Source organism: Ahaetulla prasina, chromosome 4 (assembly GCF_028640845.1).
Source record: "Ahaetulla prasina isolate Xishuangbanna chromosome 4, ASM2864084v1, whole genome shotgun sequence".
NCBI lineage: Eukaryota > Metazoa > Chordata > Lepidosauria > Squamata > Colubridae > Ahaetulla > Ahaetulla prasina.
This window is the reverse complement of record NC_080542.1, coordinates 128,951,866-128,977,579: the sequence shown is the minus strand read 5'-3', so window position 1 is coordinate 128,977,579 and position 25,714 is coordinate 128,951,866. Positions and strand designations below refer to the sequence as shown.

The following is a 25,714-nucleotide window of genomic DNA, read 5'->3' as shown; positions in this document are numbered from 1 at the left end:
AAACTTTTTAAAATGACTCAACAACCTTCAGAAATGCAGCAAGTTGCTGCGGCTTTAAACAAAATTGGGGAAAAAATAGCAGGATTATCGGAGCGTATGGATAATTTGGCATTGGAAATGAAAAAAATGAAACAAGAAATGAATGAAAATTTTGCAAAGCAAACAGTGGAAATGACAATTATTAAAGATGAACTTGAGCAGATTCATGTACATGAGGCAAAAGTGGATCGGCAAATTGGTGAAATATTTTACAAAAATGAGCAGCAAGACGAGAGAATTTGTCTCCTGGAAGAAGAAATGAGGAAATATAATTTGGTTATTCGAGGAATTCAAGAAGAAAAGGTAGATAATTTGAAACAGCGGGTTTTAAAATGGATTAATGATCTTGACACGCAAATTATGTTTACAATAACAGATCTGGCAAGTGTTTTTAGAATTGGATATAGAAGGCAAAATGGTTCCAACAGGAATGTGCTTGTCAGGTTTGCAAATCCTAGTGATAAGCTGGAAGTTATGGCCAAGGTGAGAGAGATGGGAGATGCTTTGAAGTTTGAAGGGAAGACTATTCAAGTCTTCCCGGATATATCAAGAGAAGAAAGGGCATAGAGATTTTTTTTAAAACCAATTACAAAGGTTTTGAGAGATAACGGAATTAAATATAATTGGAGGCCACCACAACAATTGAAATTTTTTTATAAAGGAAGGATGCGTACAATTACCCCGGACATAGATGCAATACTATATTTACAGGAGCTTGGACTGATCAAGGAGGAGGATTTAATGGAGATAAAAGATCAAATGCTTAAGATGGGTGGAATACATGTGGAAACATCAACTTTAGAAGAAGAAAAAGGGGCTATTGGGGGGCAAGACCCTAAAGGGTTAAAGAGGAAGGAAATCTCACCTGTGTTGGTCGAACACAAGAAAAGTCGTGAGGATACAGCAGGAGAAGCAGATAAGAGTCTTGGAAAATACGAAGCTGAATGCGGGAGAGAGCTACCACTTTCTTTTTTCTTGAGTGATGAATTTAAATAGACAGCCCGAAAGAAGTGACCCGGACATTGGCACGTCCCCTCTCCCCCATTCTCTTTATAGAGGCGAAACTGATGAGGATGTGGGGGAAGAAGATTGTTTGTTTTTTATTGTTTGTTTTGTCTTTTGTCTTTTTTTGTCTTTTTTATTGTTTTCTTTATGTTAAATGTCTGTTATATGGGAATTTAATGTTGGGTTTTGGGCACAGAAAGGAAGAGGCGGGGCTAGGATTGAAAAATTTACAGTTTAAATGGGAGTCATAAAAATAATGTCATGGAATGTGAAGGGTACAGGGAATCAGATTAAAAGAAAAAGATTGGAACTTAAGATTAAAAGAGATTTACCAGATATTTTATTTTTACAAGAAACCCATCAGAAATCTGAAGATTCAAATAGAATGTATATAAAAGGTATGCAAATATATGAAAAAGCATTTGGAACTTCAAAAGCCAGAGGAGTTGCAACATTGATATCAGATAGGGTGTATTTTGAAAAACATCAGGTAATTTTGGATGAGGATGGAAGATATGTAATAATTGTGGGAAATCTTAATGAGGAAAAAGTGACACTTGTTAATTTATATTTACCGAATGAGAAACAAAGAGAATTTCTTGAAAAAATAACAAAAATTTTGGAGAATGAAAGTGTAGGGAAAGTAATTGTGGCTGGGGATTTTAACTTAATCAGAGATAAAATAGATAGTACTAACCCCACTCGTTGTGGAGGAGCAAATAAAATGGGGATTTTAAATAAGTGGATGCTCCGAAACGGTGTAGTGGATGTGTGGAGAGAGGTTAAAGGAACTGAAAGAGTATACACTTTTTTCTCTAAGATATATAATACATATTCCAGAATTGATTATATTTTTCTCTCTAAAGATTTAACATAACATAACATAACATAACATAACATCAGAGTTGGAAGGGACCTTGGAGGCCTTCTAGTCCAACCCCCTGCCCAGGCAGAAAACCCTACACCATCTCAGTCAGATGGTTATCCAACATTTTCTTAAAAATTTCCAGTGTTGGAGCATTCACAACTTCTGCAGGCAAGTCGTTCCACTGATTAATTGTTCTAACTGTCAGGAAATTTCTCCTTAGTTCTAAGTTGCTTCTTTCCTTGATCAGTTTCCACCCATTGCTTCTTGTTCTACCCTCAGGTGCTCTGGAGAACAGCCCAACTCCCACTTCTCTGTGGCAGCCCCTGAGATATTGGAACACTGCTATCATGTCTCCCCTAGTCCTTCTTTTTGTTAAACTAGGCATACCCAGTTCCTGCAACCGTTCTTCATATGTTTTATCCTCCACTCCCCTAATCATCTTTGTTGCTCTTCTCTGCACTCTTTCTAGAGTCTCAACATCTTTTTTACATCGTGGCGACCAAAACTGGATGCAATATTCCAAGTGTGGCCTTACCAAGGCATTATAAAGTGGCACTAACACTTCACGTGATCTTGATTCTATCCCTCTGTTTATGCAGCCCAGAACTGTGTTGGCTTTTTTAACAGCTGCTGCACACTGCTGGCTCATATCTAGATGGTTATCCACTAGGACTCCGATCCCTCTCACAGGTACTACTATTGAGCAAGGTACCACATATACGGTACTGGTGCATTTTGTTTTTGGCCTAAATGTAGAACCTTACTTTTTCACTGTTGAATTTCATTTTGTTAGATAGCGCCCAATGTTCAAGTCTGTCAAGATCTTTCTGTAACTTGAGCCTATCTTCTGGAGTGTTGGCTATTCCTGCCAGCTTGGTATAATCTGCAAATTTGATGAGTTCCCCATCTATCCCCTCATCCAAGTCATTGATGAAGATGTTGAAGAGTACTGGGCCTAAAACAGAGCCTTGGGGTACTCCACTGCATACTTTCCTCCATGTGGATGTAGTTCCGTTGAGGACTACACGTTGAGTGCGGTTGGTCAGCCAGTTACGAATCCATCTGGTGGTGGTGCTGTCTAACCCACATTTTTCTACTTTATCTAGTAGTAGGTTATGGTCTACTTTATCAAATGCTTTACTGAAGTCCAAGTAAATTATATCGACAGCATTCCTCTGGTCTACTAATTTTGTCATTTTGTCAAAGAATGCGATAAGATTAGTCTGGCATGATCTGTTTTTGACAAACCCATGTATGCTTTTGGTTATTACTTTGTTTGCTTCTAGGTGTTCGGTGATTCATTGCTTGATTATCTTTTCCAGAATCTTCCCTGGTATTGAGGTCAGACTGATAGGTCTGTAGTTTCCTGGATCTGTTTTTTTTCCTTTTTTGAAGATGGGAACTACATCAGCTCTTTTCCAGTCCTCTGGCAGCTCCCCTGTGCTCCAGGATCTTTGAAAGATATAGTTCAGTGGTTCTGAGATCACGTCTGCCAGTTCCTTCAGAACCTTGGGGTGTAATCCATCCGGTCCTGGTGATTTGAACTCGTCTAGGGTAGACAGGTGTTCACTTACCATTTTCTTCCCTATTTTAACTTGTGTTTCTAATCTGTTTTTTGTAGTGCTGTTTTTGATAGGTTGGATTGTTTTTTCCTTTTGTGTAAAGACAGATGCAAAATATGAGTTAAGTAGATCTGCTTTCTCCTGTTGCTTGTCATCTTCTTGCCACTTTCTCCCAGCAATGGGCCAATTGTTTCCTTGACTTTTTCTTGTTTTAACATGTTGGAAGAAGCTTTTTATTATTTTTACTTTTGTCGCTAGCCTTTGTTCATTGTGAGCCTTAGCTTTCCTCACTTCATCTTTACAGGCTCGGCTATTTGCTGATATTCTGCCTTAGTTATTTGCCCTCTTTCCACTTTTTATATTTGTCCTTTTGTCTTTCAATTTGTCAGATAGTTCTTTATGCATCCATGCTGGTTTCTTTTGTGATCTACTATTTTCTTCTTCATTGGTATTGTGTTAGACTGTGCTTTTATAATCTCACTTTTCAAAATTTCCCAAGCTTCTTGAGTTGTTTTCCCCCTGAGGATTCTCATCCATTGAATCCTTCTCAAGATCTCTCTAAGTTTATTGAAATTAGCTCTCTTAAAGTCCAAGACTCTAGTTTGACTTTGTTCTACTACTTGTATTTGCTTAATGTTGAATTCCAATATTGCGTGGTCACTTGCCCCCAAGGTTCCTGTAGCTTCAACACCTTCTATCATTTCATCTCTGTTAGTGAGAATTAAGTCCAATATGGCTGATCCCCTTGTCGCCTTCTCTATTTTTTGGGAAACAAAGTTGTCTGCTAGGTTTGTTAGGAACCTGTTGGATCTTCCACTTGGTGCAGAGTTTGTTTCCCAGTTGATGTCAGGGTAGTTAAAATCCCCCATTACTACTGTGATGTGCTTCCTACATACCTTAGTTAGCTGACTAGCAAAAAGTTCATCTACTTCCTCTGTTTGGTTGGGTGGCCTATAGTATAGACCTATGGCAATATCGTTTTTCACCCCTTTTATATTGACCCATATTTTATATTGAATTTTATATTGATTTGCTGAACAATGTGGATAAGGTAGAGGTGGGAATTTTTAAAGATTCTGATCATGCAGAAGTTATGGTGGATTTAGATTTTAATTTTGAGAAAAAAAGAAGTTATTGGAGATATGAGGAGAAACTGTATAAAAATGAAAAGGATAAAAAATGGATACTTAAAAAATTGGAGGAAAGTTGGAGACTAAATGATAATGGGGAGGTTAAATTTGAAATTGTTTGGTATGCGATGAAAGCGGTGTTTAGAGGGGAGAGTATTAAATTATCAAGTAGGAAATTGTCACAAATGGATAAAAAAATTAGTAAAAAATGTTGGAGATGTGATATGGAATTGGGGACTTATGAACATATGTGGTATAAATGTGATAAGGTTAAAAAGTTTTGGCAACAATTGGAGAAAATGATATTTGAAATGATGGGGAAAGTAATAATATTGAGAGTGGAAACTATATTATTGTTGGTAATTAAGGAAATAGAATTAACAAAATATGAAAAAGAATTGATTAGAATTATGATTATAATAGGTAGAATTATAATAGCTAGATATTGGAAACTAGATGTTCTAATTTTTAGAATAGAAGAGTGGAATTCTGAAATGTGGAAATTAGCTTTAAATGATAAAATGACATGTGATATTAAAATTAGAAGTGGTGTGTATAAAGAAGATATTTTCTTGAAGATTTGGAAACCATTCGTGGACTATGCGCTTGGAAAATTGGACGCCTCGGTACCTGTACCTCGAGAATGTGGATTTTGGCAATCATGAGGACATATCCGAAGACCCAAATCTTCCTTTTTTATGTATAGCACAAGGGTGGAATAATGTATTTTTTTTTCTGTTTGTAATGTTAGAAAAAAGTAATTAAAAAAAAAAAAGAACTCACAATTTCCTACTTTTTAGCCAGATAATTACTAGGCCAAATTGGCTCTTAGAATAATTAACAAATGGTTCTACTTTGAACAGGGATTAAGACAAGGATATGCAATATCTCCTTTGCTAGCCATGTTATGCATGCAAGTTCATTGGAGAAGGCAATGATGTTAGGAATGCTTAGTAGACAAAGAAGAAATAGCAAACAAAGAACACTCTGGATTGATAACAGGGGTGAAATGCTGCTGGTTTGGACCAGATCGCCTGATCCGGTAGCGATGGCGGTGGGTGGTTTGGAGAACCAGTAGCAAAAATCCCTTCCCCCTCCCCCATGCCCAGCTGAGTCGCACGAATATGAGGGTTTTTTTAACTTTTAAAAGTATTTTTTTTGCCAAAAAAATGCTTTTAAAAGAAAAAAAAAAAAGCCTCTGATGATCGCACGGCTCAGCTGGGATCATCAGAGGCTTTTAAAAGCATTTTTTACAACCTCTTCGGCCAAAGAGATTGTAGCAAAAATGCTTTTAAAAGGCTCCTCTGACGATCCCAGCTGAGTTGCTGATTGTCAGAGGCTTTTAAAAGCATTTTTTAACAACCTCTTCGGCCGAATAAGTTGTAGAAAAAATGCTTTTAAAAGGTTCTGGCGATTTGCCTGATCATCAGAAGCAAAAAAATACTTTTAAAAGAAAAGAAAAGTTTCTGACAATCAGGCAACACAGCTGGGATCGCCAGAGCCTTTTAAAAGCATTTTTCTACAACCACTTTGGCCGAAGAGGTTGTAGAAAAAAATGCTTTTAAAAGTAAAAGAAAAAAGAAAAGTTGGTCATGCCCACCCAGTCACATTACCTCCACCATCAAGCCACGCCCACAGAACCAGTAGTAACAAATTTTACATTTCACCACTGATCAAACCTGATGCAAAGTTGAACATAGAACAATTGAAAAAGCTGTGTTTGACAGGATAGCATGGGGAGCACTTGCCTATAAAATCATCAAGAGTAGGACACAACTAAATAATTAAAACTAACAAAGTATATTACTCATTATCTTTCAACTAGCATTTGTACATCTTAAATTTCTCCACTCCTTTACATTACCTTTAGCAAACATTTTACTTATTAAGCCTAACATATTTCTTACAAAATCTAAATAATCTACTTGCCACTGGGTCTTGTAACAATAATTGTTTCTGAAGAGGTTATTTGTATTTCATGTATTTCTTGTATATCTTGTTCAGTTGCTTCTAGACATTCAGTTAAATGCCTATTTTTTGAAGTAAGGTCTTGCAATTTAAAATCTACAAAATAAATACAGGACAATTTATATACTAAAATTTAATATTAAAATTCTGAATATTACTAAAATAGCTATGTTTAACTATTAGGTTAAATAAAATGCTGCAGTTCATTTATATTGTGGATAATCTATTTTGTATATATATGAGTAGTGGGTTGCAATTTCGGTCACTACCGGTTTGCTTGTGGGCACACTCATGTATGGGTATGATGCTTCTGCGCAGAAACATACATGTGGTTCGGCAGAGCCTCCCGCCACTGCTATTGGTTCGCCCTGGGTTATATGTATGTATTGTATGTGCATATAATTGAATTTTAGACTACTTCATTTACGGTATATTGTTTCATACAATAAAGCAGTAATTCATACAACAGTCTATATTAAGTTCATACTGTAGTGAGTATTTGGCTCTAGCCTTTAGCTTGAACCGTAATTAAATAGTCCATTTTGGTAGATTAAATATATATACCATATTTTTCAGAGTATAAGATGCACTTTTTCCTCCCTAAAAGAGGGTGAAAATTTGGGTATTTCTTATACACCGAATGTAGCCAAAAACGCGAGGCACGGAGGAGGCAATGGTCTATGGCAATCCCTGCAGCCTGGAACAGCTGATTGGGGGTATTCCAGGAGGCCGATCCATCTGCCAATCAGCTGTTCATGCTGAATCAGACTGCAATAATGTGCTGAAGCTGACCTGGTTCTTTCACTATTTGCTGCAAGGAGTTTGCAGCAACAAGCAAAACACAAACAGAGGAGAGGAGTTTCAATTTCAGTTTTGGTTTCAGAGATCAGCACAGCATGCAGCTTTAGAATAATTGATCTAAGCCACTCCCAGGCTCCTTGCTGTCTCCTTCCTTGTTGCTCACAGAGCAAATACTGTTTCAGTTTCCCAACAGTCTCACATACTGACAGGACCCTATCCAGATGAATACTGAGGGATGCTGATAGATTTTTTTTCTTATTTTCCTCCCCCAAAACTAAGGTGCGTCTTATACTCCGGAGCGTCTTATATGCCGAAAAATATGGTAATCTATATGTATAGTCTAGTCAGAAGATAGATGAGAGAGAGAGAGAGAGAGGGAGGGAGGGAGGGAGGGAGGGAGGGAGAGAGAATATATAGTATAGTGTCTTTTATATAGTATAGTATAGTATAGTATAGTATAGTATAGTATAGTATAGTATAGTATAGTATAGTATAGTATAGTATAGTATAGTATAGTATAGTATAGTATAGCATCTTTTCTGCTCCACTAATTCTTAGACCACGATAGTAAATTTTGTATTATCTGGATTAAATCTGTATTTATTTATTTATAGATACAGATAGAGAAAAAACAACAACAGAAAACACACCACTGGTACTATCTGGGTGGACAGCTGCAAGAACTTGAATTTTCTGCAGCTCTTTTTGATTGAATGCCAAATCTTCCAATATTTCAAACTTCTTTTCTAATAAGTCATGTAGATCTTTCTCTGCAAAATTAAGGGATTTTAAATAAGAAATTACTGTTCACAAAAAAAGAAAAAGCTTATTCAAAAAGAAATTACTTAATGGAAATTTCAAATGCCACATTTATCATTACAATGTAAAATAATTAACAGACAAATGAATATATAATAAAGTAAGATTCTTTTAAGTTATTTTAATACAAATACATTTTACATTATTAAAAAAAATAATGGCAGTAGAAAACATGAAGAACAGATTTAAAAATCAAATAGACGAAATTTGCTAAAATAAAAATACTGACTGACCTACAAAAGATAGAAATGTAGTTTTTTGAGCCCATCACAAAATATTCAAATGTTCTAATCAGACATACAACTATCATTACTGAACATAGAGAACCTGAACAATAAATCCTAGGCAGTAGTAATCATTTACCTGTTTCAAATTATGACAAGAATCTAATTGATAGCCACTGTACTTTCTTTAGTTTGTATGTAAAGGAGTATAAGGGCCTCTTACAATTTTTTTTAATCATATTCTGGATGTTTTCACAAGGTCTCCAGTATTAGTCAATGTGCAGCGTATTATTCAATCCCCATAGATAATACTGCACAGCCTATATGAGGCATTCTGAGTCATAAAGATGATAATGACTGCTTTACTGGCTTCAGTCAAATTTTAGTTACCCACTTTGGTCTGGGACCCACAATTCACAGTGGCAAGATTGTTTCAGATATTACTCAGTAAAGTTTTGATTAGGACAGCAGAGTATCATTCCCTCATGTTCCCAGTCAGTCTCATTTATAAGTACATTGTAATTCTTTTAGGAAGGACGTGAAGACAGTGCTTTTGCTACATGGGGTTTCCTACCAACAAATAAGATAACACTATATCAGTCAAAGGTATAAAGGAGCCAGTAAAGTCATGTTCTTCTTTTTTTACAATTAATTTTTTCCCCTCAGCAGTAGAAAGTTTTAATTCAATCACTGGCACATAAATAATAGATCAGAGGATTTATATCATGATAATGTTTGAAAAGATTTGACCTACGATCCAATACAATTCTTTTTAAAGGCTTCAAGCATAATTAAAATTAAAAACAAGCAAAATTCAAATATGGGGAATCTAGCAGAGAGATGAAATCTCATACACTTCCTATTGCATTGTCTCATTTGTCTAGAGCTGATGTTGAATTCTGCTTTACTGAATTTCTAATTCTATGGTGAGCATGAGTTAATATTAACCTTTATCTTCTCCCAACTTCTTCTATTGAGATAACTTTGAATACAACATTTTATTTGCTTACCACTGGCTCTTATATCTAGAAGTATTTCTGAAGTACTATGTTCCACTCTTCGAATATTCTTTACTATAGTCTCTAACTCTGCAGTTAAATGTTTCCTTTGCTCAGTTAGCTGCTTTTGTTTATTTTCTACAAAAACATTTTAAATCAATTCATAACAAATTATTAAATGAATAAAATTGCTGTACAATTTTGCAATCAATATTCAATATAAATATAATAAATAATATAAACTCACTTGTCTACACTTTAATGAGCATTTCACACAACTTCTTAAATTAATGGAGTTAAAGTGTATAATCAAAGTGTTCTTTGTCTTAATATCCAAGTTGACATTATTAAGCAAATTAAAGATTAGAAATCAGGATCTTAACTATATTTTGAAATAATAATTTAACAAAGAAAATTTATCAAAAAGTCTGTACAACCAAATGCAAATTAATATGCTATGCAATACCCATGAGTATGGCTGTTTACTGTTATCTTTCTCATTTTTTTCTATTACCTTCTCTTATTAGTATCTTATGATTCTATTACTTTGTTGTTTGTATGTACACTGAGAGCTTCTGCACCGGAGACAAATTCCTTCTATGTCCCATCACACTTAGCCAACAAAGTGTTCTGTTCTGTTCAAATCTATTAACTCAGATGACTTTTGGTTTTTAAATATATTTTAAACATATGTTAAGATTGATTTATGTCCTATTTCAAGAGAAAACGTATGTGCAATCCATTGATATTCCTGGTTTCAGTTATGGATTTTTCAGGCCATAGTCATTACAGTAATAACTGGAGGCACTGTATTTAATTGGCGGCCCCCAGGGGAAGGGCCTTCTCTGTTGGAGCTCCTACGTTTTGGAATGAACTTCCCCCTGGTTTACGTCAAGTGCCTGATCTTCGGACTTTTCGCCGTGAGCTGAAAACGCACCTATTTATTCAAGCGGGATTGGATTAAAATTTTATTGGGGTTATTTATATTTTAAGATTTTAAATTGTTTTAAATTTTCAGCCACATTATAATATGTTCCTTTTTAATCTCTTTTAATGTGTATATAGTGAATTTTTACTTGGCTGTACACCGCCCTGAGTCCTTCGGGAGAAGGGCGGTATAAAAATCAAAATAAATAAATTGGAAGGCAGGTTTCAGGAACTTAACCTGGAGGTTAAATGCTTTACTGCCTGACATTTCTATTATGGAATCTCTCTGAGTTTTATTTTTTTCTAAGCTATTTAAATTCTAGATGGCACTGTATTCAAAGTTCTGGAAGAAAATGTCATCATTAAATATATAAAATGAAACTATATATATTCTTTTCATAAAATTCAAGTGAGTGTCTCTTGAAAAAAATATTATATATATTTTTATATTCTAATTTCTAATCTAATATATAGATTAGAAATTAATCTAATTTCTAATAATTAATCTAATTTTATATTCTAATATATTCTAATCATAATATATTTATGATTCTATATAACTAAAGAATCATATAAAAATATCTGCAATAAGTAGTAAGTAAAAATAATAAATTATTATTAGTATCCAGCAAAAATACAGTATATTAAAAAATATGAAATGATATATTATCAATATTTAAGCTTCTTTTGCAACTGCTTTCATTAGAAACTCTAAATTCTAATAGTTTGCTGCCTGTCGTACTTATATAAATATTAAAGCAGGAATAATTTTCTATAGCAATTCTTAGTTTCCCTAACAAATGAAGCACCTTAATTCAAGGTACACACAATTAATATTATAGCTGAAAGAATGAGAAATCACCACAAACATACCATCCATATCGCCAGGTTGGGCCACTGCAAGAGCTTGAGCTTCTTGTAGCTTTTTTAAATTTTCTAATAACAGTTGTTTCTTCTCAGATAGTGTATATAATTCTTTTTCTGCAAAAAAAGAGAAAGGTTTTGAATTATCTTTTCAAATTTATTTAAGAAGCCTTTTATTGCTCAGAAAATTTAAAAGAAAAAACATTTTAATATGGATAAATTTATATAATGTATAAATAATTTATCTATTAATATGGTTAATTCTTTTTTTTTTATAAATAATTTTTATTTCCATTTTCAAACATCATATTTATGTACAAACTATTATCCATCATTAATCATTAATTTTTATTTATTACTGATTCAGGACTGCCCGATTGCCACTTCCTTTCTTCACAACCTCCCTCTCTACCCTCTACTACTTTCCCATCCATCCTCACCTCCTTCACTTTACTACTTCCTCTCCTCCTTCTCCACTCCTCCCTTCTTCCACTCTATCTAACCTTCTTATTCCCCTCCTCCTTCTCTACTCATTCCTACCTACTTTCTTCCCTCCTTCTACTTCTCTCTCCTTTTCTTCCTGAAATGGCAGTCGAGCATCCCCAATATCATTTAAATTTTTTAATTTCATATCTTCAAAAATTACTGTACATTAATAATCAATCCATGTATCATTTTCCCCCCCTCCCCTCCTCTCCCTTCCCCCAGACTTCCCAGAGCAAATGCCGGGTATTATGACCAACAATCACAATCTAACGTATACCAAATATACATAACCTCCCACCTTTAAAAATTTAAAACTTTAGATCCCCTCACAATAAAAATAAAAAGATAGGAAAGAATAATAAAAAAAAAAAGGAAAAGAAGAGAAGCAATACCAACTTCACATATTAATTCTTCTTACAGTCCAATCTTAAAATTAATCCATCTTCTCAAATTCAATTTTTTTTCCCACTTGTATATTCCTTCAAATTTCATAAGTCCATTTCTCAAATTACTGTCCATCTTCTCAAACTCAAATTTTTATCACTTATATATTTCTTCAATTGCCATAACATTTAATGTCCGTTCTTCTTACAGTCCATTTTAAAAATTAGTCCATCTTCTAAAGTTCAATTTTTTCCCCCCAGCCACTTGTATTATTTATTTATTTATTTTATTTATTTGAGTTTTATACCGCCCTTCTCCCGAAGGACTCAGGGCGGTGTACAGGCAAAAATAAAACAGATAGTACAATATACAATTTAAAATGCAATTAAAAAACTTATTTTAAAATTGGCCTGAAAAGTATACAATAAACTAAAAACCCCATTTAAAATTAGTTAATAAAATTTAAAATTTAATAAAATTCAATTTAAGCCAGCCCTGCGCGAACAAAAAGATGTGTCTTCAGTTCGCGACAGAATGTCCGAAGGTCAGGTATTTGGCGTAAACCCGGGGGAAGTTCGTTCCAGAGTGTGGGAGCCCCCACAGAGAAGGACCTTCCCCTGGGGGCTGCCAGCCGACATTGCTTGGCGGACGGCACCCTGAGAAGTCCCTCTCTGTGAGAGCGTACGGGTCGGTGGGAGGCATGTGGTAACAGCAGGCGGTCCCGTAAGTACCCAGGCCCTAAGCCATGGAGCGCTTTAAAGGTAGTAACCAAAACCTTAAAGTGCACTCGAAAGGCCACAGTGCACTCGAAAGGCCACTTCTATATTCCTTCAAATTTCATAAGTCCATTTCTTAATTTACAATCCAGCTTCTCAAATTCAAATTTTCATCACTTATATATTTCTTCAATTGTCATAAGATTTAATATCCAATCTTCCAATACTACTCCATCAATCAAATATCATTTCAAATAAAATCTCTCAAATATAGTATTCATCCACAATATAACAGTAAGCAGTTAAAATCATTACATCCACATTATCTAAATTCATAAATTTCACTTTCCATCCTTCACAATTGAATAATATCATCCCATAGATTTATACCATATGAATAGCAAATAACAAAAATCCTATAATTTATATCCTAAACAAATCAATTCCAAAAATTGACCATAATCATCATATTCACATCTTAAACATTCCTCCCCTCTCCCATTCTATTTTCCTTCATTTCCAAACCAATTAATTTAGCATCTAACAACAAAGGATTCCCACTCTTTAAAACATTAATATAAAAATGTCTTGCTTTCATAACTGAATTAAGAAAATACTTTCTGCCTCTAAAATTCACTGACAAACCCATTGGGACTTCCCATCTAAAATATATCTGATGTTTTTTAAACTCATCCACTAAAAAAGCAAATTCTCTTCTCTTTCTTAACATTTTAGGAGGAATTTCCTTCATCATTTTTATATCTTGTCCCAATATTTGGAATTTATTTTTACAAAAGGCTTGCAAAATTTCGTACCTAACCTTTTTAGTTGTAAAATAAATAACCACATCCCTCGGTACTCTATTTTGTCTTGCCCACCAAGAATTAACACAATAAATTCTTTCAATATTAGTCTCAAAATCTTCCAGCTCCACACCCTTTATCTGAGCAAAGGCTTGCATAAAAATCTCCTTTAAATTTTCCTTCCTATTTTGTTTCAATCCCCTCACCCTTATAGCATATTCCATTAATCTATATTGTAATATTACTCTTTCTTCATCTGCCCTATCTACCTTTGCCTGTATATCTTCCATCTTATTATCTAAGTTCCAATTGTTTTGATTTTTTTGAGTTTCTTCTATTTTCCTTTGCAACTCTAAATTAGCTTTATTAATTTCTGCAAAATCATCCTCCATCTGAATACAAGAGCTCAATATTTGCGCAATTGCATCCTTTACCATTTTCATTTCCCTCTTCTGCTCTTCCACCACTTCCTTAAAATCCAACATCTCTTTCTCTATTTCATCAAATTTTTGATCTATTTCTAAAAAATGGCTCTCCAAAAACTCCTGTAAAAAATTTCTTAATTCCTTTTTAATTTCTTCTTTTAATTTTTGAATCTGAGCTGAAGAAATTTCAAAGTTTTTAATGACTTTTGGCACTATTTGCTTAAAAGCCATTTTTTAAATATATATATATATATATATATATATAGATAGATAGAGAGAGAGAGAGAGAGAGAGAGAGAGAGAGAGAGAGAGAGAGCGCTTGATAATGGACCAAGAAGAAGAAAAAAAAATTCAAAAAGAAAAATTCAAAAAACTTTTCTTCTAAATCACTATAATCCCAAAAAAGAAGAAAAAATATAAATCATAAGATTCTCGTTTCTTCCATTTACTCATTCCTATATATCTTCTATTTCGACGCTAGCTGTTAGTAAGCATTTCTTTAACTTTCGTTTTCAATATACACATTCCACAAAATCGCCATTTGCTTTCTTCTCTCCTATCTTCGCAGCAAATATATCCTCAGGGGCTTGCAGTCTTCTTACAAACAAATGTTAAAACTCCAGTTTCTGCTCCGTCCACGTTACAGTCCATCATAAATCAACTCCAGCCGTGGAAATTGGACGCTTCGTTTGTCCGCCATAAAGGCAGAAGCCTCGCCCAGCCAGGAGCTTATCAGGCTATGGAAGGAGATCTCCCCCGTAAGCCTTTGAAGCTTATCAGGGTGTCTCAACTTCGAACCTGAATGCTCATCTTTCCTTCTTTGCTCGAAGGAAAGAATTCCAAGCTGTCGGACCCAGATTTACGATGTCCTGACAGCTCTTACTGACTAGGGAGTTAGCAGCTAAATCATAGCTGCTCTCCACGAAGCGGAGCCATACCGGAAGCCCTATATGGTTAATTTTAAATGCAAAGAAACAAAGTAGGAGAAGAAATGTGCCACAAAGCCTTTAAAATTTTCTGTGAAATTTGAATTATGTTCCTACAGTAACCCATGAAAACTTTAATGACAAGGAACAAAATTCTTTGACAACGTATGAAAAACAGTATTCATTCTGATCTCTTGATCAGTATGAAATTAACAATAAATTTTAAAACCTTACATATTAAATATATTACCATAATATTTCAAAATAAATGTTTGATAAATACCTAGCAAGATACAGCTTTATAATATTTTTATCATGTAAATTAATTGATTATAGCATTTTATTTATGATTGCGAATCCCTTGGACTACAAGGTGATCAAACTGGTCAGTCCTAGAGGAAATCAACCGTGACTGCTCTTTAGAAGGCCAGATCCTGAATATGAAACTCAAATACTTTGGCCACCTAATGAGAAGGAAGGACTCACTGTCTTTCCCATGCTGGGAAAGATTGAGGGCAAAAGAAGAATGGGACAACAAAGAATGTGGTGAGTGGATGGACTGAAGCAATAGGCATGAGCTTAAATGGACTCCAGAGGATGGTAGAGGACAGGAAGGCCTGGAGGAACATTGTCCATGGGGTTGCGATGAGTCGGACATGACTTCGAAACTAACAACAACAAGCATTTTATTTTATTTTTATGACAAAAATTAAAACTACTTTTCCAGGCATAACTGAGTTTATTCCATTTTTAATGAAGAATGCCATTCAGATGGAATTTATAACTTTTTTGCTTAGAAAAGGGTTTTTCTATTTTTTTCTTTTTGTTAACTTACCTCCATAACGTCTATCTGGAAATTTCTCTGAAGCATCTTGCTGCAATGCTAATATTTCCTGAAAAACTTTCTTTAACTCTTTAGACAAATTGCTTCTTTCATCAGATAATAATTGTAGTTTATACTCTGTAAAAATAATTAGGTCAGTTCATTTAAAAAATGCTGATATATTTGCCCTATTAACAATATATAAATACAATTGGTATATAGTATATAACAAACTGTTAGCTATGACGTTTATAGTTTTTAATGTTTTTAATATTTGTTAATAATAATTTTAGACATTTCTCATTTTAGTTTTGTTGCCCATTTCCCAGAGTCACTTGCTTATGAGATGAGTTATATAAATTAATTAATTTATTAAATAAATATTAAATAAATCTATATATATAAAAGCAAAAACCACTCAAGCATTAATCACAAAATGTCCAGAACCGTAAAGCCTACAAACTTGAAATTTGCCACATATGTTTCTCCTCTAGGTGCTTATTAAGAAAGGATTTTTCGAAATGACCATCAGACCATTAGTATTTCCTATATTATTATTAACATGCTTCTGATGCTAAGGAGTTCTATTCCGCCTCCCCACCTGAAAAGAAATCTGTTCTAAATGCAAAACACAAGAGGAGTTTCCCTTTCAGTTTTACTTTCACAGCAGGAAGTAGCTTTAATACAGAACACTTGAGCTAAGCCATGCTCAGCCACCTTCCTGTCTCCTCCTTGCTCACACAGCAAATACTGTTTCACTTTCCAAACGCTGATGCTAAGTACTCCCCCTCCCCACCTCAAAAGAAATCTGTTCCAAATGCAAAACACAAGCAGAGGAGAGAAGTTTCACTTTCAGTTTTACTCTCACAGCAGCAAGCAGCTTTACTACAAAACAGTTGATCTAAGCCATGCCCAGCCTCCTTCCTGTCTCCTTCTTGCCCACATTGCATATACTGTTTGAGTTTCCAAACACCCCTCAACTCTCTCACACACTGACAGGATGCTAGCTAGATGAACACTGATGGATGCTGCAGGCTGGGACATTCTACTCCCCCTCCCCCTCTGTTCCAATTGCCAGTTGCATTACATTAACACACTCTGATGCTACGGAGTTACACATTCTACATTAAGTTTCAGGCTGTAAGTGTCAATTTATCAAGTCCAAGCATATAGTTTTGTAGCAAAGCAGAGGCATCCAGCTAGTATATGATAAACTATTTTAACTATTTTAACAGTACAACAAGCTGTTACAGTTTATAATCAGAATGATGTTTAAATACTTTCATTTAACCAAGTCACAAAAGAGCTGGAAAGATATACGCCTCAGCCTGGTTGTACCAGCTACTATGAAAAATAAAAGTAAAAACTTTTCTTACTCCTTTCTTTTCATGAGAGACAGAAAATTTGAGAAGTCTTGCTTACAGCTCAGCAAATACTGTTTCATCTTAATTATAAATACAACTGAGGCGAAGAAAATTACTTCAAACTTTATATATATGAGCCACAGTGGCACAGTGGTTAGAGTGCAGTACTGCAAACTATTCTGCTGACTGCCGGCTGCCTGCAATTTGCCAATTCAAATCTCACCAGAACCAAGATTGACTCAGGCTTCCATCCTTCCAAGCTGGGTAAAATGAGGACCCAGATTGTTGGGGGCAATAGAGAGGGCAGTAAAGTGGTATGTAACTCTAAGTGCTATTGCTATATCTAACATTACAAATATCAGAAATTACAGTTTACCTACCATTGCTATATCCGGGTTTGGGAGCTATAAGAGCCTGAATGTCTTCTAATTCTGTCCAGTTGGAATCCAAACGTTTCTGTAATAACTCCTTTTTTCTAAGTAGGTGATTCAGTGATCTCTCTTTTTGAATTATTTCTTTAAAAATATTTTAAAATATTCTCATTATAAAATCACATAAGATGAACAATTATTTTCAAAAACTGGATTATTTCATATGATGCTAAGTATTATTGTAGATCCCATTCAATAAAACAAAACAAACTAAAAGAAACAATTTTGCATGACTAACCTTGGTCAATAAAATACTAATATGCTATAATAGTACTTTTTTCAAGACAGACTTAGAATATATTCTGCAGGCCTCTCATTGCACAACCTCCTCTGCCCAAACCTAACAACATACAAATTAGGTAAATAGGAGTGGCAGACGAAAGGTTTAAAATGACAATTCTCACCACAACAAAGACATGATGACTTCAAATCTGCTTGAATTTGCTTTCACTGAGTTTTGTGTGGTTAAAACACATTTTTAATTTTTATTTTACTGATTTGTATTCTGCCTTTATTATTTTTACAAATAACTCAAGGCGGCAAACATATCCAAAACATCTTCCTCCTATTTTCCCCACAACAACAATCCTGTGAAGTGAGTTGGACTGAGAGAGAGTGCCTGGCCCAAAGTCATCCAGTCAGCTTTCATGGCTAAGGCAGGACATAAACTTTTGTTTCCTTTGCTTTTGAGTCTTGTGCCTTAATCATTACAACAAACTGGGTTTTAGGAAACAGAAGCAGAAACACCCATTTTATTTTTAATAAAAACTTAATTCAAAAACATTTATTTTTAATTTTGAGAAATTAAAATTGGTTGAATTTCCTATGTGGTTGGTGTGCACATAAATTACTCTTTAAATTGCCACCTATGATAAATAGTCACCTACATGGGGGGGAAAACCCAAACGTTTATAGACAGGACAGGCTCATTATTCTAACCATTCATTTTGTGCTAGAAATGCAGTTTTTAGTATATTTCCAAGGGAAGATTGGCAATTGAAACATGCTTGTAAAAATATAACATGGTTGATATTCTTTGAAGTGAAATGAATAATGACATTTTTAAACATTTTTTTAAAATTAAGAATGGGGACTCAGATTGGCTGTCAAATTTTCCTTCTGCAAAACTGCATATTCTTCATCATATCAAATATGTACTGCAGTATTAAGCAACCTTAAAATATAAATTTTCCATGACAAATAAAGCCTCCAATTTCAAAATAAAATAAATTATAAATACAAAAATATTAAAAGATATAAATTAACAGCTTGAAGTGCTTGAGAAATAGGAATTAAAATGTATTTGTAGCAGGGGTGATATCTACTTACCTTCTTTACTGGCTCGGAAATCCACACACCACCCACACGCAGACCTTCTGCGCATGCGCAAAAGGTAAATAAAACATAGTAAATAACCCCTAGTTAAAACCAGAAAGTAATGACACTTGGGTGCCAAGGGTCACTGGTGGTTCGGCGATCGCTACCGGATCACCAAACCATCAGCCACGGTCGCATCCGGATCACTAGATCCGGTCAGAACCAGGAGCATTTCACCCCTAATTTGTAGGATGCTTCTGAACAGACAGGAGAATATATAGGCCATCCATAAAGTTTAGTCATGATTGCAGCATGATGAGTTTGATGACTGTAAAAGTGAAGTTCTTTATTATTATTATTTTAATTTTTAAAGATTGACAAACATTTCAATATATATTTAAAAAACCCAACAAAGTATAAGAATAATACAATTAGTCCTTGACTTACGACTTACAATTGAGCCCAAAATTTCTGTTGCTAAGTGAGGCATTTGTTAACTGAATTTTATCCCATTTTACTACTTTTCTTGCCACAGTTGTTAAGTGAATGCAACTATAATTGTTAAGTTAGTAACATGGTTGTTAAGTGCATCTGACTTCAACATTGACTTTGTTTGTCAAAAGGTTGCAAAAAGTGATCACATGACTGCTGGACAACCATCATAAATATGAACCAGTTGCCAAGCATTTGAATTTTCATCATATAAAAATGCAGATGTTGCAACATTTGTAAGTGTGAAAAACACTCATAAGCCACTTTTTTTCAGTGCTGTTGTAACTTCAAACAATCACTAAACAAACTGTTGTAAATCAAGGATTATCTGTACAGTGAGCTGGGAATGTGTATTCTCTTTTACAAGTAAACATTGTAAATAGAGATGTGAGGAAGAAGATACTAGAATCTAAAATGACCCCACTTCATTGGTTTATAATTTTCAAGAGATGAGGAAGGAGAGAATGACAGAAATCGATTGATTTTTTATTATTAGTAAGTAAAAGAAGTTTTCCCTAGTAAATGATCACTTCTAACTCAATATACCTTAAACCATTGTTCCAAATAGCTATAAACCATTCATCCAAGAAAGAGAAAGGTGCTTGACTTACACTTCTTCTAACATTAATATTATTGTAAAGATGGTGATAAAGCAGTATTATTGTAAAATAAAGTTAAAAAATTTTAAATCATACCACGAGGTCGTTCAATCTGAGCCATTTCTAAAGCATGTTCTGCCTTCTGAATATCGTGTACAGTTGCCTTTAAATCTGTAATCAAGTGTCTTTTTGCCTCAACCAATTCTTGAAGTGCATGTTCTGTAAAATAATTTCATGTCAATATATATAATAATAATTTATTTATGCAATTTATTCTGAGGCCTAAATAATTTCAGTGGATTGCTATTAAAACAATAAATATTATTAAAATGACACTGAACAATATAAAAATAGTATTAAATATATCTACACTTATAAATAGACATAAATACAAACACACATATACCTATGCCTATAGTTAACACCAAAAACCTTCTGGGGAAAAAAGTCTCCAAAAAGCCATGAAAACATTAAAACTGTTATGAAGAAAAACAAGCAATATTCCCTATTTATCTGCTAAATTCTTTTTTTGATCTATACAAACTCTTAAATTTAAAAATAATAATCTACAATCTACAAAATGTAATCTCCTTCAAACTGAACCTTCTGGTGACTTCACATCCATGTAACTTTCTTGGCAGTAGTATAGAAATGATTTGTGATTCCCTTCTTTCAGAGTATTTTTTTAAATTTCTCAATTTAGCTTATAAACCTGAAACAGCCAGGTGGAAACTCATTTCCAGGGCTGATCTTATTTAACTTCTAAGTGTAGGAAGGACTAAAATGTCAATATAATATTAGAAATGAAGGTTTTTTCCTTAAGGTTTCAGCTTTTAGTTCTTATTTCATTTATTTCCTATCTTTCCTTAATTGACCAATTATCTTTTACACTTTTTGACTTTAGTTAGCCATTTTAATGTTTGTACCTCAAGCATATCTCAAGCCTGGAGTTTTCAAGAGCTACAACCTGAGAAATTATTTTGAAACCACATTTCTCTCTTAACAAACTGGCTTAATTTTCCCCTCGATATAATGAGAAGTTGGCTCATAAAGTCATATTTGGAAATTCATCAAGGAAGTATGTTTAGAATGTAACCAAGTACTCTCTATTTTAGTCAGAAACAATAATTCTTTTACCTCAAAAACTTCAAACAGTTGGCACTCAAAATATGTCATCGGCATTCTGGTGGATGGTTCCAATAAATATTCCTTTGGTTTCTGTTCAATATTGCACAGTTTATTTTTGCCTAAGTTGAGTAACTCATCTGAAAACCCTTTTCTGCTGCTCATGATTAAAGTTTATGAAGTATCTTCCTTCAAGGTTAAATATAACTGAGTAGGACTTCTCTCCAATTATATACCTATCTTTAGAGGTGCTGATCAGATCTGTATACAAGGCACCTTTGTTGGGCAGCAGAGATTTAGGAACATTAAATACTGGCCAATCTCCCCTGGTGATATGATTACATTTCAGACATTTGACAACTTGCTCACATTTATGACTAGTTGCCAAGTACCTTGCAATCATGTGACTGTTGTCTGCAGTATTCTCTGCCAGCTTTGGAAACTGGCAGGAAATGGAGGGGACAGAAGGTTTGATCCCCACTGCCCTAGTGCACCAAGGGATTTGCCCTCCCTTTAAGGCAGAGAGGAAAAATACTCCTACGTTTGGAGGAATGGCTCTCAAATCTGGTGAAAATGCTAGAAAAGCTGACATTCAGAAAAGTTTAAGGACCTTTAATGTTTTTTTCCCTGGAATTCACTTCTTTCATTCGCATCCTATGGAGAAGAAAATCCTAAAATGCTGAGGTTCACAGCTTTTCAGAATGTCAGCTTTGCTAGGGTTTTGTTCTTTCTTGTTCTCATGATGGTTCTCAAGGCTTCTTTTCCAAATCATGCAAATAATTGAGAGAATGGAACCTGAATGCAGGATGGAGCAAGGTGGTGGGAAAATGAATGAAACCTGGTTTGATTGGGTGGAGAGAAGACTCACAAACAGTGGCCTTGGCCAATTGATGTCTCCTAATCTTTTTTTATACTACCGTGTTTCCCCGAAAATAAGACCCTGTCTTATATTTTTGACACCCTCCCCCCCCCCAAATAAGCTCTTGGCCTTATTTTCAGGAAGGTCTTATTATTTTGGGGCATGTGGAGCAAGACGGGGCTCCTCTTGCAATCCTCCCTGATTTCCAGCTCTGTCTCCCTAACCCTAACCAGAGGAAATGGCAGGGACCAGCTGCACATGTAGTTAAATATTTTCAGAAAGTGCTTATTTTTGGGGAGGGCTTATTTTCAGGGGGCGGTTTATTTTAGCATATGCGCTCAAAAGCGTGATTGGACTTATTACTAGGGGATGTCTTATTTTCAGGGAAATGGTATCACATAATTAATACCTAATTTTGGCAGCAAAAGATAAATTATTTTCTTCAAATAATTACTTATTAATTGGAAGAGCAAAGAATTTGCATTAGCTAACAATAGGTATTCCTGAAAATGAAAAAAGGAACATAGCTTAAAGCTATGATTAGCAGTCCTCAATAATTTGGTACGCAATGTTCATTTGGTAATTTATACTTCTCTTTTTTTAAATATTTAACACATTTCCTTTCAGGTTTCTTTCTTTCCATTTCCAATAACCTTTTCTATTCTTCTTTTACCCAATCCAGCCTGTATTATTATTATTATTATTATTATTATTATTATTATTATTATTATTATTATTATTATTATTATTATTATTATTATTATTTGTATGAAAAGACAGGAAAATGAGTGATATGTGTGGGTGTGTTTCTATGTACAAAAGAGATGACACGGATTTCTCAGTGTGAAAGTGGCTTGAACAAGAAAGAAATTCTTAAATATGCATAAAAGGTATATATTTTTGTCACAGATTTCTTACTACCAGTTTTCTAATTAGAGATTCCTTTTCCAAATATCTACCATTGCTATCCATATTATATAGTTTTAAATCTCATTTAAAGATACAGTTATTCTTCTGGGCATTTGCAGGCTTATAACTGTGGTAAGAACAATAATCTTTTAATTATTGCTACCCTATTGTTATATTACTTATTTTATTTTCATCTACGTTAACGAATTGCTTTTTATGGAAAATAATTTTATATATTTAGTTTTTGTACACCCCTTTGGCTTCTTTTGGAAGGAAAAACATTCATATATATGAAGAATGAATGAATGAATGAATTAAATAATAATATTAGTAATAATTCCTGTTCAAGTCTTTAAATCATGAGGCAGTATAGCCTTACCATTGATAATGCCTGGATGGATGGATGCAAGAATCTGAGCTTCCTCTATTTCCTTCTCATTGGATCTCAACTTTTCTTGCAATTCTTTCTTTTTCCTTAATAGGTCATATACTGGTAATTCCTTTTCTTCAGATAAAAATGTTTTTAAAATTATTCTTTGAAAACAGTTCAAAGTACAATTTTTCCACATCATTAAAAATCATGCATGGAATATTTCATTAAAGTTATATATATATAACTTTATATATATAATATATAACTGTTTTCTGATTTTCTGATAATATATAACTGTTTTCTGTTTTCACGGGTGTTTGTATGTAGGTCTTTGGTTGTTCGGGTTTTCTCCCGTGTAAAATTGGAAGTGTCTTGGCGACGTTTCGACGAAGTCTCATTCGTCATCTTCAGGCTTCAGCTTCGTGCTTCTGGGAGCAATGTGTGATCGCAACTGTTTCTTCCTTTTAACTGCTAATGGGGGTTTGAACTGATTGGGTGGGAGCTTGGCTGTGCTTTGATTGGATGGGGGTTTTTTTGTGCTCTGATTGTCTGGGAGTGTGTCCTGTTTGGGTGGGGGCTTGGTTGTGCTCAGTTTAGTCTGTGTTGCAGGGGGATTTGAGCTGGTGAGCTTCATTGCTGTTGTGGTCGTGTTACATCTTCATAGTGGGTGTCAGTCTGCTGCATATATGGATTGGAGGAGGTTGAAATGGCTAATGTTGTAGTTGCAGTCTGGCTTCTGGTCCTTGGTCGTGCTTCATGATCAGTGTGGGTTTGGGTCTGCTTTCTGGGTGGATGTGCGGTGGTGACATCCTGTGTGGACCTCGTGAGTGTGGGTCTGGTGTCATTCCTCGTGTTAGGGACTCGTTTGTCAATAAGGGCAGGTTTCCAAATGGCTGGTAGGTGGGAGGTATCATCTCGTTTGTTCATGCTGTGTGGGTGTTTTTCTATCTCAATGGCTTCTCTGATGATTCTGTTGTTAAAGTGTTCAGTTTTGGCGATAGCTCTGGTCTTTTTAAAGTCAATATCATGTCCTGTGACTTTAAGGTGTTGGACCAGGGAAGAAGTTGGTTCCTCTTTTTTGACTGAGTTCTTGTGTTCTTCAATGCGTGCACTTATTCTTCTGTTGGTTTGTCCAATGTATGTGGTGGGGCAGGCAGTGCATGGGATTTCATATACTCCTTAATTTTCTAACTCAATTTTGTCTTTGGGGTTTCTTAGGATGGTGAATATTTTTCGATTTGTGCAGAATGCTGTCTTGATGTTGTGTTTGTGGATGATCTTGCTGATTCTGTCTGTGGTGCCTTTTATATATGGGAGGAGGGCTGTGCCGTTTTCTTGTTCTCTGTCTTGGATTTTGGGGGGGGGTTCTTTTTGGATTAGCTTGGTAATCTTATTTCTTTGGAATCCATTGGATGTTAGTACGTTAGTGAGAGTGTGTAGTTCGGTTTTTAGGTGTTGTTCGTCAGCTAAGCATTTTGTTCTGGAGATGAGTGTCTTGGCTACGGAGTTGATCTGTGCTGGGTGGTGGTATGAGAGTGCGTGCAGATAGCGGTTTATGTGTGTTTTCTTCTGATAGATGGTGTGTCCTAGGGAGCCATTGGGTTTCCTGTAGACTAAGACATCTAGGAAGGGAAGTTGGTTGTTAACTTCTGTTTCCATGGTGAACTGTGTAGGCAGTGGGGTGTAGGCTATTGAGGTGTGTGAGGAAGTTGTCAAGTTTTTCTTTCCCGTGTGGCCAGATTATGACGGTATCGTCTACGTATCTGAGCCAGAGTTTGGGTTTGTGGTCAGATTTTTCTAGAGCTTGGGTTTCAAAGTGTTCCATGTAGAGGTTGGCAATGACAGGTGAGAGGAGTGATCCCATGGGTGCTCCTTCTATTTGTTTGTATTTTTGTCTGTTATAGATGAAGTATGTGTTGGATAGGCAGTGGTTGGTCAGATCTAGGATGTGCTTGGGAGGGTTATATTTGTTTTGGATAGCTGTCAAGGCTTCTTTGATTGGCACTTGGGTGAAGAGGGATATGACATCAAAGCTCACGAGTAGGTCGCTGGGCTGTAAGTTTTGTTTCTTTATGATCTCTATGAACTGGAATGAGTTTTTTATGTGTGAGGTGATGGATTCTGCATAGGGCTGTAGTTGTTTGGTGAGAAATTTGGCTAGGTTTTGTAGAGGTGAGCCTAGGGAGCTGACTATGGGTCTAAGTGGGCTTCCTTCTTTGTGTATCTTGGGGAGACCATAGAGCTTAGGGCATCTGGATGATTTCTCTCTGGGAATGATTCTTTGTTGGGTTTCTTCACTGATGGAGGAGGCTTTTATTTTGGATCTAGTGGTTTTTTCTAGGTAGGTGATGGGGTCTGTGTTTAGGGGCTTGTATGCAGGGTCTTGGAGTAGGTTAGTTAATTTGGTTTGGTAGTCAGATGTGTTCATAACCACCGTGGCTTTGCCCTTGTCTGCTGGTAGGATTCCAACAGAAGAA

The 25,714-nt window shown here is 35.0% G+C and overlaps 1 protein-coding gene across 1 annotated transcript in view; it reads right to left on the bottom strand.

Moving 5' to 3' along the window:
• Nucleotides 1-25,714, bottom strand: part of CCDC7 (coiled-coil domain containing 7) — a 250,176-nt gene that overhangs the window by 61,979 nt on the left and 162,483 nt on the right. The window contains exons 46-53 of the mRNA XM_058179731.1: nt 23,244-23,369; nt 20,068-20,190; nt 17,513-17,647; nt 15,781-15,906; nt 11,215-11,322; nt 9,427-9,552; nt 8,024-8,143; nt 6,534-6,668 (exon numbers count right to left, since the gene is read on the bottom strand). Of these exons, the coding sequence (XP_058035714.1) occupies nt 6,534-6,668; nt 8,024-8,143; nt 9,427-9,552; nt 11,215-11,322; nt 15,781-15,906; nt 17,513-17,647; nt 20,068-20,190; nt 23,244-23,369 (999 nt within the window). The remainder of the gene's footprint in view (nt 1-6,533; nt 6,669-8,023; nt 8,144-9,426; nt 9,553-11,214; nt 11,323-15,780; nt 15,907-17,512; nt 17,648-20,067; nt 20,191-23,243; nt 23,370-25,714) is intronic.